Consider the following 12,669-nt stretch of genomic DNA (forward strand, 5'->3'; position numbering starts at 1 on the left):
TCTACTTAAAGATCTTTAAATAGGGTGATTCACTAGGATGTGATAGCCCCAGTGATCTTTCAGCGGTATGATGGGATGTGCTTGATCTGCGCATCATGGGAAACTGGGCTAGGTTGTGGACAGGACAGCAGGCTACTGTGCGGCTGGAGGTCTGTGCTCTTTATATCTTCAGCAGATGAATCTGTATGACCCAGCACAGCTACCATAAGAAGAGTAATACCATGCTTCCTAATAAGAGGCCCTTAAAACAGCAACACTTACTACCGATGTAGGATGTTAATTTGATCACTCCTTTGTTGCTGAGAATTGTTCTGCACAGCAGGAAATGCCAACTTGGCTTCTAAAGTTTGTCATTTCCACTTAGAGATTTCTGACTTGATTTGCCCAAAGAAATAATGTCTCAACCCCTACAAAAATGTCCATTCATTATAATCCAAATAATAATGCCCATTTCCTGTTGCTGCAGGATTATTTTCCTGCTGTAGCAAACTGTCTCAAATTAAGATTCTACATCTGTAAATGACTGTATTTACAATGTAAACTGACCTGTCATATGAACCCTGGTGATTGCAGTATCTCCAGTACAGTTGATTGGCCTTAATCAGCACAATTCATTCCTGCACCGAGGGAAGGGATTCATTGCGACACAGCAGACTGAGTGGAGGAGGCTGTAGCAGTAGCGAGCGGTTGCTACTGTAAATGCCCTCCAGTGGATGTGGAGGCACTAACGGAGGCTAAACGGGGATGCTGAATGCACCTCTATCTGCACCTCATTACCCTCCTCTCCATTCCCAGGAGACTTGGCTCCGGTTCACGCTGAGCGCTGTCCTGCCAGGAGGAGGGTGATTACAACCATTTTACTCAACAAGGGACTTTCTCTGTCTCGCCCGCGCTTATGCCCCTCTCCTCTTTCCCTTTTTACCTCGTAGCCATTTGATTTTTATAGTTACGTATCAATCACATAAGAATACTCAAGAGAAAAACGGGTTTTGAATGACAGAACATCATTTTTATTTACTAAGAGGCTAAGAGAAAAAAGCCAGGCATGATGAAAAGAATAGAATCATGAATCATACATCAGTTATGTAGTCTGACAACAGAACACAAGTATAGAAATCAACCCAGATTAGGCTCTTTGAAATGAGATTGCAGTAGTGTGTAGCCGAGGGGGGAGACAGATGGGAATTATGTACTGCAGTTGTTCCCAAACTAGGGGGGCACAAGGGGATGCCAGGGGTGGCACGGAGTTCCCCAAAACCTGTTTTTTAAGTTACTCAGTCGGGCTTTCAACTTACTCTTGAAAGTTGACATTTCTAAATTGGGTAGCGCATCAGCAGTTTTTCCCTTTGTCATGTCAGTTATTAGATAGCGATTTATAACTTGTCAGAAATGTCCAGATCAACTAGCCCATGTCAGCTAATGTTTTTTAGCTAGGTTTTTAGCCCATTGATTTTGTTGTAATGTTTAACTCACTCAGATATTAAATAAACACACATAAGACATGCCAAAATCTGTAGAACTGCAGGAAATGAGCTTTAAAACGGCAAAATATTTCTCCACCCCGTGGCAAAATGTGTTTCCCAGTGACGTAAGGCGTACTGAGAATTAAAAAGTTAGGAACCCCTAATGTACTGTATGTATAAAGGTGGTGTTGTATGGGTGTCTGTGAGTGGAAGATGCTTATGCGTTTCTCTGCCAAGGCTCCACATACTCCAAACCCAGATGGGCAAAGATGTCCTTCTCAGTAGTCGCCGGTAGGCATAGTTTCTGGGGAAAGAACAAAGACAAAATTGATGGTTGGATTCAGAAATATGGTAGACATAAGAGATTTGTGAGAGACTGTGAGAGTTGACACGGCTTGACGGCAAGATGCCACGCATGCACTGAAACATCTCACGTTGCAAACCATACAAGCCCAAGTATTATCAGAACAGAGGTCACTCATGTTAGTCTCAGATGAACACAAAGATAACATCTCTATACAGTGGCTTGCGAAAGTATTCACCCCCCTTGGCATTTTTCCTATTTTGTTGCCTTACAACCTGGAATGAAAATAGATTTTTGGGGGGTTTGTATCATTTGATTTACACAACATGCCAACCACTTTGAAGATGCTAAATATTTTTTTTTATTGTGAAACAAACAAGAAATAAGACAAAAAAACAGAAAACTTGAGCGTGCATAACTATTCACCCCCCCAAAGTCAATACTTTGTATTTTCACCTTTTACAGCAATTACAGCTGCAAGCCTCCTGGGGTATGTCTCTATAAGCTTGGCACATCTAGCCACTTGGATTTTGCCCATTCAAGGCAAAACTGCTCCAGCTCCTTCAAGTTGGATGGGTTCTGGTGGTGCACAGCAATCTTTAAGTCATACCACAGATTCTCAATTGGATTGAGGTCTGGGCTTTGACTAGGCCATTCCAAGACATTTAAATGTCTCCCCTTAAACCACTTGAGTGTTGCTTTAGCAGTATGCATATGGTCATTGTCTTGCTGGAAGGTGAACCTCCGTCCCAGTCTCAAATCTCTGGAAGACTGAAACAGGTTTCCCTCAAGAACTTCCCTGTATCTAGCGCCATCCATCATTCCTTCAATTCTGACCAGTTTCCCAGTCCCTGCCGATGAAAAACATCCCCACAGTGAAGCATGGTGGTGGCAGCATCATGCTGTGGGGATGGTGTTCTCGGGTGATGAGAGGTGTTGTGTTTGCGCCAGACATAGCATTTTCCTTGATGGCCAAAAAGCTCAATTTTAGTCTCATCTGACCAGAGTACCTTCTTCCATATGTTTGGGGAGTCTCCCACATACCTTTTGATGAACACCAAACGTGCTTGCTTATATTTTTCTTTAAGCAATGGCTTTTTTTCTGGCCACTCTTCCGTAAAGCCCAGCTCTGTGGAGTGTACGGATTAAAGTGGTCCTATGGATAGATACTCCAATCTGCTGTGGAGCTTTGCATCTCCTTCAGGGTTATCTTTGGTCTCCTTGTTGCCTCTCTGATTAATGCCTGGTCTCTGAGTTTTGGTGGGCAGCCCTCTTGGCAGGTTTGTTGTAGTGCCATATTTTTTTCATTTTTTAATAATGGATTTAATGGTGCTCCGTGGGATGTTCAAAGTTTCAGATATTTTTTTTATCATTTATAACCCAACCCTGATCTGTATTTCTCCACAACTTTGTCCCTGACCTGTTTGGAGAGCTCCTTGATCTTTATAGTGCTGCTTGCTTGGTGGTGCCGCTTGCTTAGTGGTGTTGTAGACTCTGGGGCCATTCAAAACAGGTGTGGATATACTGAGATCATGTGACACTTAGATTGCACACAGGTGGACTTTATTTAACTAATTATGTGACTTCTGAAGGTAATTGGTTGCATCAGATCTTATTTAGGGGCTTCACAGCAAAGGGGGTGAATACATATTGTAACGATCTTCGTCTGGAGAAAGAGAGGAGGACCAAAGCGCAGCGTGGTAAGTGTTCATGATGAAACTTTAATAGAACAAACTGAAAATACAAAACAATAAATTGAACGAACGAAAACCGAAACAGTTCCGTGTGGAACACACAGACACGGAAGACAACCACCCACAAAACACAACAGAAAACAGGCTAACTAAATATGGTTCCCAATCAGAGACAAAGACTAACACCTGCCTCTGATTGAGAACCATATCAGGGCAAACGAACAACCCAACATAGAAACACAAAACATAGATAACCCACCCAACTCACGCCCTGACCATACTAAAACAAAAAAAATACAAAAGAACTAAGGTCAGAACGTGACATATATGCACGCACCACTTTTCCATTTTTTTTCTTTCTGAAACACGTCATTTTTTTCATTTCACTTCACCAATTTGGACTATTTTGTGTATGACCATTACATGAAATCCAAATCAAGGGGGATGAATACTTTTGCAAGGCACTGTATCCATGGGTCAACAAAGTCAGTTGCCCTCTTCCCTTCAGACTTTTCTCTTCTGACTCACAACAGCACCCCTAGAACCAAGTGTGCACAGTTGCTATGATTTGATGAAAATCAAACCTATCAATATGTACATTAACTCAGAAAGTAGAATGGAGGCTATCAATCTTATGGCACAGTAAATGTGCCAGCACACTGACACTGACCGCGTGAGCACCCATATTTATATCCAGCTGTCTGCGTCCTCCTCATAGTCATAAAACATCTGAACTTGCTCTAAGTAACGCCACTCTTGAAGAGACGAACGTTTTCACTGACAAATCATGGAAGGGATTTTAATGGTTTGGCGTACACAAGCATCATATGACAAGTTATGTCTATATAGCTACATTGGGGTGGCAAGCCTTGTGAGTGTGAGATTCCCGGTGAAAAGCTGTAATCCTTGAAGTGCTAAACTAGACCTGACACACAAAAATGAGAAAAGAGGGAAAACGGGTATGTGTTGGGCCCCTCTGCCAGCTAATGGCAGATGATAAACAATCATAACTGGTAGGAGAGAGGGAAAAGTGCTTCTAGGCATGTATTATGCCATTCTAGCCAGTTATTTACAATGCAAATAACAAGGGGGACATTACAGGCCCTGAGTGCATGCTGGGTAAAAGAAGTCAGTCCAGCCCAGGTCCAGTCTGTGTAAATATCACTCCCTCAGTCTTCATTTGACTTCTGTCTCTGTTGATAAAATCAATTTCACAAACAGTCAAGGCTTACATCTTGATCATCTAAATTTGATTATGACCTGACACTCATTAAACGCAGTCATGCCCGCATGTCTGTCTGAGAGGGGCACACACACACACACACACACACACACACACACACTTTAAGTCTCTCCACCAGCTAAGTGGATGATTGGTTCTCTGCAGGTCACCCTCACTAACTCTCACATACATTAAACTCTAGAGAAAACACCCCCCATGGTTACAGCAGATTAAAATATCTCCACAGAGGTGCAATTTGCTATATTCTTCCCAACAACTCCCTAGTACCAGAGCAGACCACCAGAGACTTTTTTCCTCTCAGGAAGTAAATAAGACAACATCCACACAGTGATTGGGGAACTGGTGAAGTGGTCACATATAAGAGCTTTGGACAGTCAGATCTGAAGGCTCATAGAGCATCATGTTCAGGCATCCCTAACTAGATGTATGTTTACTGTTCAAAAGGCTCAACGGAAAGCTATGCTAAGCTCTAACGTCCAACTAGCAAAGGAAATGTGAACTCTGTCTAATCCCCTCGGGGGAATTTTTTCATTACTTACTGGCAAGTTATGTTCATATTAACTTGTCAGTTATTTGTTCCCCAATAGCAGGGGCACTGGCTAGGTTTCCTCGATTAAGCGGTACCCCCTGTATATAGCCTCGCTATCGTTATTTTACTGCTGCTCTTTAATTATTTGCTACTTTTATTTTTTATTCCTCATTTATATATATATATTATTTTTTTAACTGCATTGTTTGTTAGGGCTTGTAAGTAAGCATTTCAATGTAAGGTCTACTACACTTGTTGTATTCGGCGCATGTGACAAATACAATTTGAATTGATTTGATTTGACCACAGCAAACGCTCTGAAAGCTTTGACCAAGAACATGTTGTTGCTCTTCTGAGCGTTGTCTTACTTGACTTAAACCCTTTTACTCCGTAAGGAGCATATGCCATCCAAATACAAGCCTACTTACCATGTACTACAATAAGTACTACTTTATTCAGACAGATCTATGGTAAGCACTCCATTTCTGACAGAGTAAGTGCAGAGGAGCTGGAGTGTGAGTTACTGCATGTCAATGTCCTTGCCTTAGTGACCGGCTAATCAGCTGTGTATTTCCTCTACCCGCTGCATAATTACAGCTCTCATGGATGTGAACACAGACATCAGGCCATGACACACAGGCTGATGGATGGGCCTGATGGAAATTATTGGCTGCCACTCGAAGAGCCATGCACATCCACACGAACACACAAATGAATGCACACCCACAAATTCAAACATTTGTTTTACTATATTTGTGGGGAGCAAACAATTGATTCCCATTCAAAAACATATTACCTAACCCTAATCCCTAAGCCTAAACTAGTATTTTTCCGTGTTTTACTATGCTTGTGAGTCACCACAAGGATAGTAAAACCAAAAACACACACACACACACACCACACACTGGAACAGACTTGCTGGCTTTTGGGTCCTCAGACACAGTGAAATGCAAACACAGTTGAATAATATGCAAATCCACACTAAATGAACAACACATAGGAACAACACATAGGAACATGTAAATACAGATGTTACACAAACACACACAACAGGTGGCCTGTCAGAGAGCACTTTCTTTTGATTGTATTCAGTGTTGATATTGATCATCTATAATACACTGGCAGTATGTCTGAAGGACACGGCAATTCGGGACTGTTGCGTTTGTTTTCCTCTGTTGGACAGCAAGCAATGCATTTCAATTATTCAAAGGAAAATAAGTATTTTGACATAGTCACCTTTGAAAATCACCCATTTACATTTGTGTCCAACTCTTTGACACTGAAAAATCCCCCACGACTAAAGAACACATTGTTTCTGTAAGAGAGAAACATATACATCCACCTATAGTCTACTGTATCATATTTCTCCGTATCCATAGCGTACTAGTCCTGTGGGTCTCTCCATCAGAAATCCATCGATATCAAACCACATCAGGACTATTACATAAGGCATACCAGCGTGGGCCACAGCCTTCCTCCCTCTCTTTGTTTAGATATTTTTCTCCTTACTGTCACCACCTGGAAACATGTTATTGCCAAGAGAGTGATGAATCGAAAAACATTTTGATTGTCTCTAAGTTAATCTATCTTTATTGCAGCTCACAGGAAAGGGCTGACAGTGGCGGAAAAGTGGGAGTCGATTAGTGCCTCTGCTTTCCTACTGAAACGATCCACCCATGATCAGCACGCACGCACAGGCTCACACACACACACCTAGCCTTCTCCAGGCACACTGGGACAGCAGAATAGAACCAGGGAGAGAAAGGAGACGATTCAGACACCTCACTAATCAACCCAGCAATTAGAGTTAGCATCATGAACCACTCTGAACCATAAAAAGGCTATTGAGCTGAATGTGGTTTACATTGCCTAACTCTCTCAGCCTGTTAATCAGCCAAATAAACTGGGCAGTAAGGGGAAACAGTGCCAGATAATCAACCGTTTAATCATACACAGCAAATTAGTTTATTTGGCCGCCAGGGTTTTGCCACATAAACATGAGTAAAAAAACATAATTGTTGATTAGAGTGTCCAAATGTAACAAGCAAAGGAAGACAAAGTCATTAAGCCAGTGTAATATGACCTCACTATATCTCATTGTCTATTAAGCAGAAATCTCTATTTATCTCCTCTAACACTTTCCTTCAATCCTTCATAAGGCCTACATAACACATCACTGTCATACAACTAACATAAGTCCAAATCACACGGAGGGACATCCGTCAACGATGTGAATTTTGGGTACGCGAGAGTAGCGACCGTTAATTCACAAAGACAGTGTAGTGTAGTGCTCTAGTCCAGACGTGAATAATTTGAACCAAGGCAATCAATAACCATGCACTTTCTTTTGAGGCTCCCTAAATTTTATCAGCATATCAGCATGCGCGACCCGGGCTGGCAAAACCCTGGATCATTGTTATTCTAACTTCCGCGATGCATATAAAGCCCTCCCCCGCCCACCCTTCGGAAAATCTGACGACGACTCCATTTTGTTGCTACCAGCCTATAGACAGAAACTAAAACTGGAAGCGCCCGTGCTCAGGTCTGTTCAACGCTGGTCTGACCAATCGGATTCCACGCTTCAAAATTGCTCCGATCACGTGGACTGGGATATGTTCTTCATTGCGTCGGACAATAACATTGATGAATACGCAGATTTGGTGAGCGAGTTTATTAGCAAGTGCATCGGTGATGTTGTACCCACAGCGTCTATTAACCTGTCTAGGATCAGCGTGGCGCTAGCGGCACACCCCCCCCCCCCCCCACTGAAAAACCAGTGCCGCGAAATTCAAAAAAAATATTTTTTTAAAATATTTAACTTTCACACATTAAAGTCCAATACAGCTAATGAAAGACACAGATCTTGTGAATCCAGTCAACATTTCCGATTTTTAAAATGTTTTACAGGGAAGACACAATATGTAAAGATGTACATCTATTACCTAAAAACACATTAGCATAATCCACCATCTTTTATTTGTCCACCAACACCAGTAGCCATCACCAATTCGGCTAAACTAAGATATTTATAGCCCCTAACCAACAAAAAAACTCATTAGATGACAGTCTGATAACATATTTATGGTATGGGATAGGTTTTGTTAGAAAAAAGTGCATATTTCAGGTAGATGGCATAGTTTACAATTGCACCCACCATCACAAATGGACTAGAATAATTACAATGAGCAACGTGTTTACCTAACTACTAATCATCAAACATTTCGTAAAAATACACAGCATACACGAATCGAAAGACACAGATCCTGTGAATACAGACAATATTTCAGATTTTCTAAGTGTCTTACAGCGAAAACACAATAAATCGTTATATTAGCTTAGCACATAGCAATTAGCAGCCCAGCATTGATTCTAGCCAAAGTGAGCGATAAAAGTCAACATCGCCAAAAGATATTAATTTTTTCACTAACCTTCTCAGAATTCTTCCGATGACACTCCTGTAACATCACATTACAACATGCATATACAGTTTGATCGAAAATGTTTATATTTAGCCACCAAAATCATGGTTAGACAATGTGAAATGTAGCTCAGCTGGTCAGAAAATGTCCTTGCGCCACTTAGACAGTGATCTACTCTTATACATAAATACTCATAAACGTGACTAAAAAATATAGGGTGGACAGGGATTGATAGACAATTTAATTCTTAATACAATTGCGTTATTACATTTTTTAATTTATCCTTACTTTTCAATACAGTTTGCGCCAAGCGAAGCTACGTCAAAAAACATGGCGTCCTAAGTCACTAAAATGTTTCGACAGAAACACGATTTATCATAATAAAAATGTCCTACCTTGAGCTGTTCTTCCATCAGTATCTTGGGCAAAGGATCCTTTCTTGGGAGAAATCGTCTTTTGGTGGAAAGCTGTCCTCTTGCCATGTGGAAATGTCAACTGCGTTCGGGATGAACTGAAAAGCGTGCCCAACTTTTCACATCGTTGCAAAAATAAATGTCCCAAAATCGCACTAAACGGATATAAATTGCTATAAAACGCTTTAAATTAACTACTTTATGATGTTTGTAACTCCTATAACGAGTGAAAAGATGACCGGAGAAATATAACAGGCTAAACTAACGCTTGGAACAGGAGAGGGTCGGTGTCTTCCACGCGCGTTACGCAGCAAGAAAAGACTTGCTAGCTAAAGGTTTTTTTCATTTGTAGGGCCTGTGAACGCGCAATCGACCCCGTTGGAATCGTCATCACGTAAAGGCATCCAGGGGAAGACGTAAGAAGTGTCCATATAGTCATAGCAACGACAGTGCCCTTTTAAATGACTTCAGAAGAGTGGCCAACATTTCTCAAATCTGACTCCATGTCAGGGAAATTGCTGTAGAATGGGCTCTGTTCCACTTAGAGACAAAATTTCAACTCCTATAGAAACTATAGACTGTTTTCTATCCAATAATAATAATAATATGCATATTGTACGATCAAGGATTTTGTGGGAAGCCGTTTAAAAAATTAGCCAAATTAGCATAAGTAGTCTAAACAGCGCCCCCATCCCCAACAGGTTAAAACATTCCCCACCAGAAACCGTGGATTGGGGGCAGCATTCGCGCAAAACTGAAAGCGCTAACCACTGCTTTTAATCAGGGCAAGGTGACCGGAAACATGACCGAATACAAACAGTGTAGCTATTCCCTCCGCAAAGCAATCAAACAAGCTAAGCATCAATATAGAGACAAAGTAGTCACAATTCAAAGGCTCAGACACAAGAGGTATGTGGCAGGGTCTACAGTTAATCACGGACTACAAAAGGAAAACCAGCCCCGTCGCGGACCACGATGTCTTGCTCCCAGACAAACTAAACAACTTCTTTGCTCGCTTTGAGGACAATACAGTGCCAATGACAAGGCCCGCTACCAAAACCTGCGGGCTCTCCTTCACTGCAGCCAATGTGAGTAAAACATTTAAACGTGATAACCCAAGCAAGGCTTCCCCGGCCCAGACGTCATCCCCAGCCGCGTCCTCAGAGCATGCGCAATCCAGCTGGCTGGTGTGTTCACGGACATATTTAATCAATCCTTATCCCAGTCTGCTGTTCCCACATGCTTCAAGAGGGCCACCATTGTTCCTGTTCCCAAGAAAGCGAAGGTAACTGAGCTAAATGACTATCGCCCCGTAGCACTCACTTCCGTCATCATGAAGTGCTTTGAGAGACTAGTCAAGGATCATATCACCTCCACCCTACCTGACACCCTAGATCCACTCCAATTTGCTTACCGCCCTAATAGGCCCACAGACGACTCAATCACAATCACACTGCACACTGCCCTAACCAATCTGGACAAGAGGAATACCTATGTAAGAATGCTGTTCATCAAATACAGCTCAGCATTTAACACCATAGTACCCTCCAAACTCGTCATCAAGCTCAAGACCCTGGGTCTCGACCCTGCCCTGTGCAACTGGGTCCTGGACTTCCTGACGGGCCGCCCCCAGGTGTTGAGGGTAGGTAACAACATCTCCACCCCGCTGATCCTCAACACTGGCGCCCCACAAGGGTGCGTTCTCAGCTCTCTCCTGTACTCCCTGTTCACCCATGACTGCGTGGCCATGTACGCCTCCAACTCAATCATCAAGTTTGCAGACGACACAACAATACCAACAACGACGAGACGGCCTACAGGGAGGAGGTGAGGGCCCTCGGAGTGTGGTGTCAGGAAAATAACTTCACACTCAATGTCAACAAAACAAAGGAGATGATCGTGGACTTCAGGAAACAGCAGAGGGAGCAGTCCCTTATCCACATCGACGGGACAGAGTGGAGAAGGTGGAAAGTTTTAAGTTCCTCGGCATACACATCACGGACAAACTGAAATGGTCCACCCACAAAGACAGCGTGGTGAAGAAGGTGCAGCAGCGCCTCTTCAACCTCAGGAGGCTGAAGAAATTTGGCTTGTCACCAAAAACACTCACAAACTTTAACAGATGCACAATCGAGAGCATCCTGTCGGGCTGGATCACCGCCTGGTACGGCAACCGCTCCGCCCAAAACCGTAAGACTCTCCAGAGGGTAGTGAGGTCTGCACAACGCATCACCGGGGGCAAACTACCTGCCCTCCAGGACACCTACACCACCCGATGTCACAGGAAGACCAAAAAGATCATCAAGGACAACAACCACCCAAGCCACTGCCTGTTCACCCCGCTATCATCTAGAAGGCGAGGTCAGTACAGGTGCATCAAAGCGGGGACCGAGAGACTGAAAAACAGCTTCTATCTCAAGGCCATCAGACTGTTAAACAGCCATCACTAACATTGAGTGGCTGCTGCCAACATACTGACTCTTCTCTAGCCTCTTTAATAATGAAAAATGTATGTAAAAAATGTATCACTAGCCACTTTAAATAATGCCACTTTATATAATGTTTACATACCATACATTACTAATCTCATATGTATATACTGTACTCCATACCATCTACTGCATCTTGCCTATGCCGTTTGGCCATCGCTCATTCATATATTTTTATGTACATATTCTTATTCATTCCTTTACACTTGTGTGTATAAGGTAGTTGTTGTGAAATTGTTAGGTTAGATTACTCGTTGGTTATTACCGCATTGTCGGAACTAGAAGCACAAGCATTTCGCTACACTCGCATTAACATCTGCTAACCATGTGTATGTGACAAATAAAATGTGATTTGATTTTACTTTGTTTGAACTTTATCAATCAAATTGTCTGTAGGCAAAAATGGCGAAACTGTCACGAATTTACATTGACAACGTGATATACAGTGCCTTCAGAAATTGACCTTGACTTTTGTTGTGTTACAGCCTGCAGTTAAAAATGATTAAACTGATATTTTGTGTCACTGGCCTACACACAATGTCCCATAATGTCAAAGTGGAATACTGTTCTTAGAAATGTTTACAAATAAAAGCTGAAATGTGTTGAGTCAATAAATAATCAACCCCTTTGTTATGGCAAGCCTGTAAGGACTGGGTGTCGGAGTGCGAAGTCAAGTGCAGGAAACAGCAGGTGCAATAACAAATGTTCTTTAATGAACACTGAGAAACTAGGCCACCCTTCTATACACTGGATGTTCTCATAAAACAACCCCAGACACTGGGGGGGGGGGGGATGAAAACAGTCCAGATACAACGTAGATCGAAAACAAACACCACTCTTACCAACTAACAATCCCGCACAAAGAAACGGGCGGGCCGGCTGACTGATAAGCCCAACTAATTACAAACCTAATACAAAACAGGAGTAACCAATAAACACATAAGGAGGGGGAGAAAAGGATCAGTGGCAGCTAATAGGCCGGTGACGACGACCGCCGAGCGCCACCCAAACGGGAAGGAGAGCCTGCCTCGGTCAGGAGTCGTGACAAAGCCTAAATAAGTTCAGGAGTAAAAATGTGCTTAACGAGTCATAAAATAAGTTGAATGGACACTCTC

General features: G+C 42.5%; 1 protein-coding gene across 1 annotated transcript in view; it reads right to left on the reverse strand.

Annotated features, from left to right (window-relative positions):
- Positions 1–987: 987 nt before the first annotated feature.
- Positions 988–12,669, reverse strand: part of LOC129853179 (DNA nucleotidylexotransferase) — a 157,767-nt gene continuing 146,085 nt past the window's right edge. The window contains exon 11 of the mRNA XM_055918934.1: positions 988–1,767. Within this exon, the coding sequence (XP_055774909.1) occupies positions 1,681–1,767 (87 nt within the window). The 3' untranslated portion in view covers positions 988–1,680. The remainder of the gene's footprint in view (positions 1,768–12,669) is intronic.

Source organism: Salvelinus fontinalis, chromosome 1 (genome assembly GCF_029448725.1).
Source record: "Salvelinus fontinalis isolate EN_2023a chromosome 1, ASM2944872v1, whole genome shotgun sequence".
NCBI lineage: Eukaryota > Metazoa > Chordata > Actinopteri > Salmoniformes > Salmonidae > Salvelinus > Salvelinus fontinalis.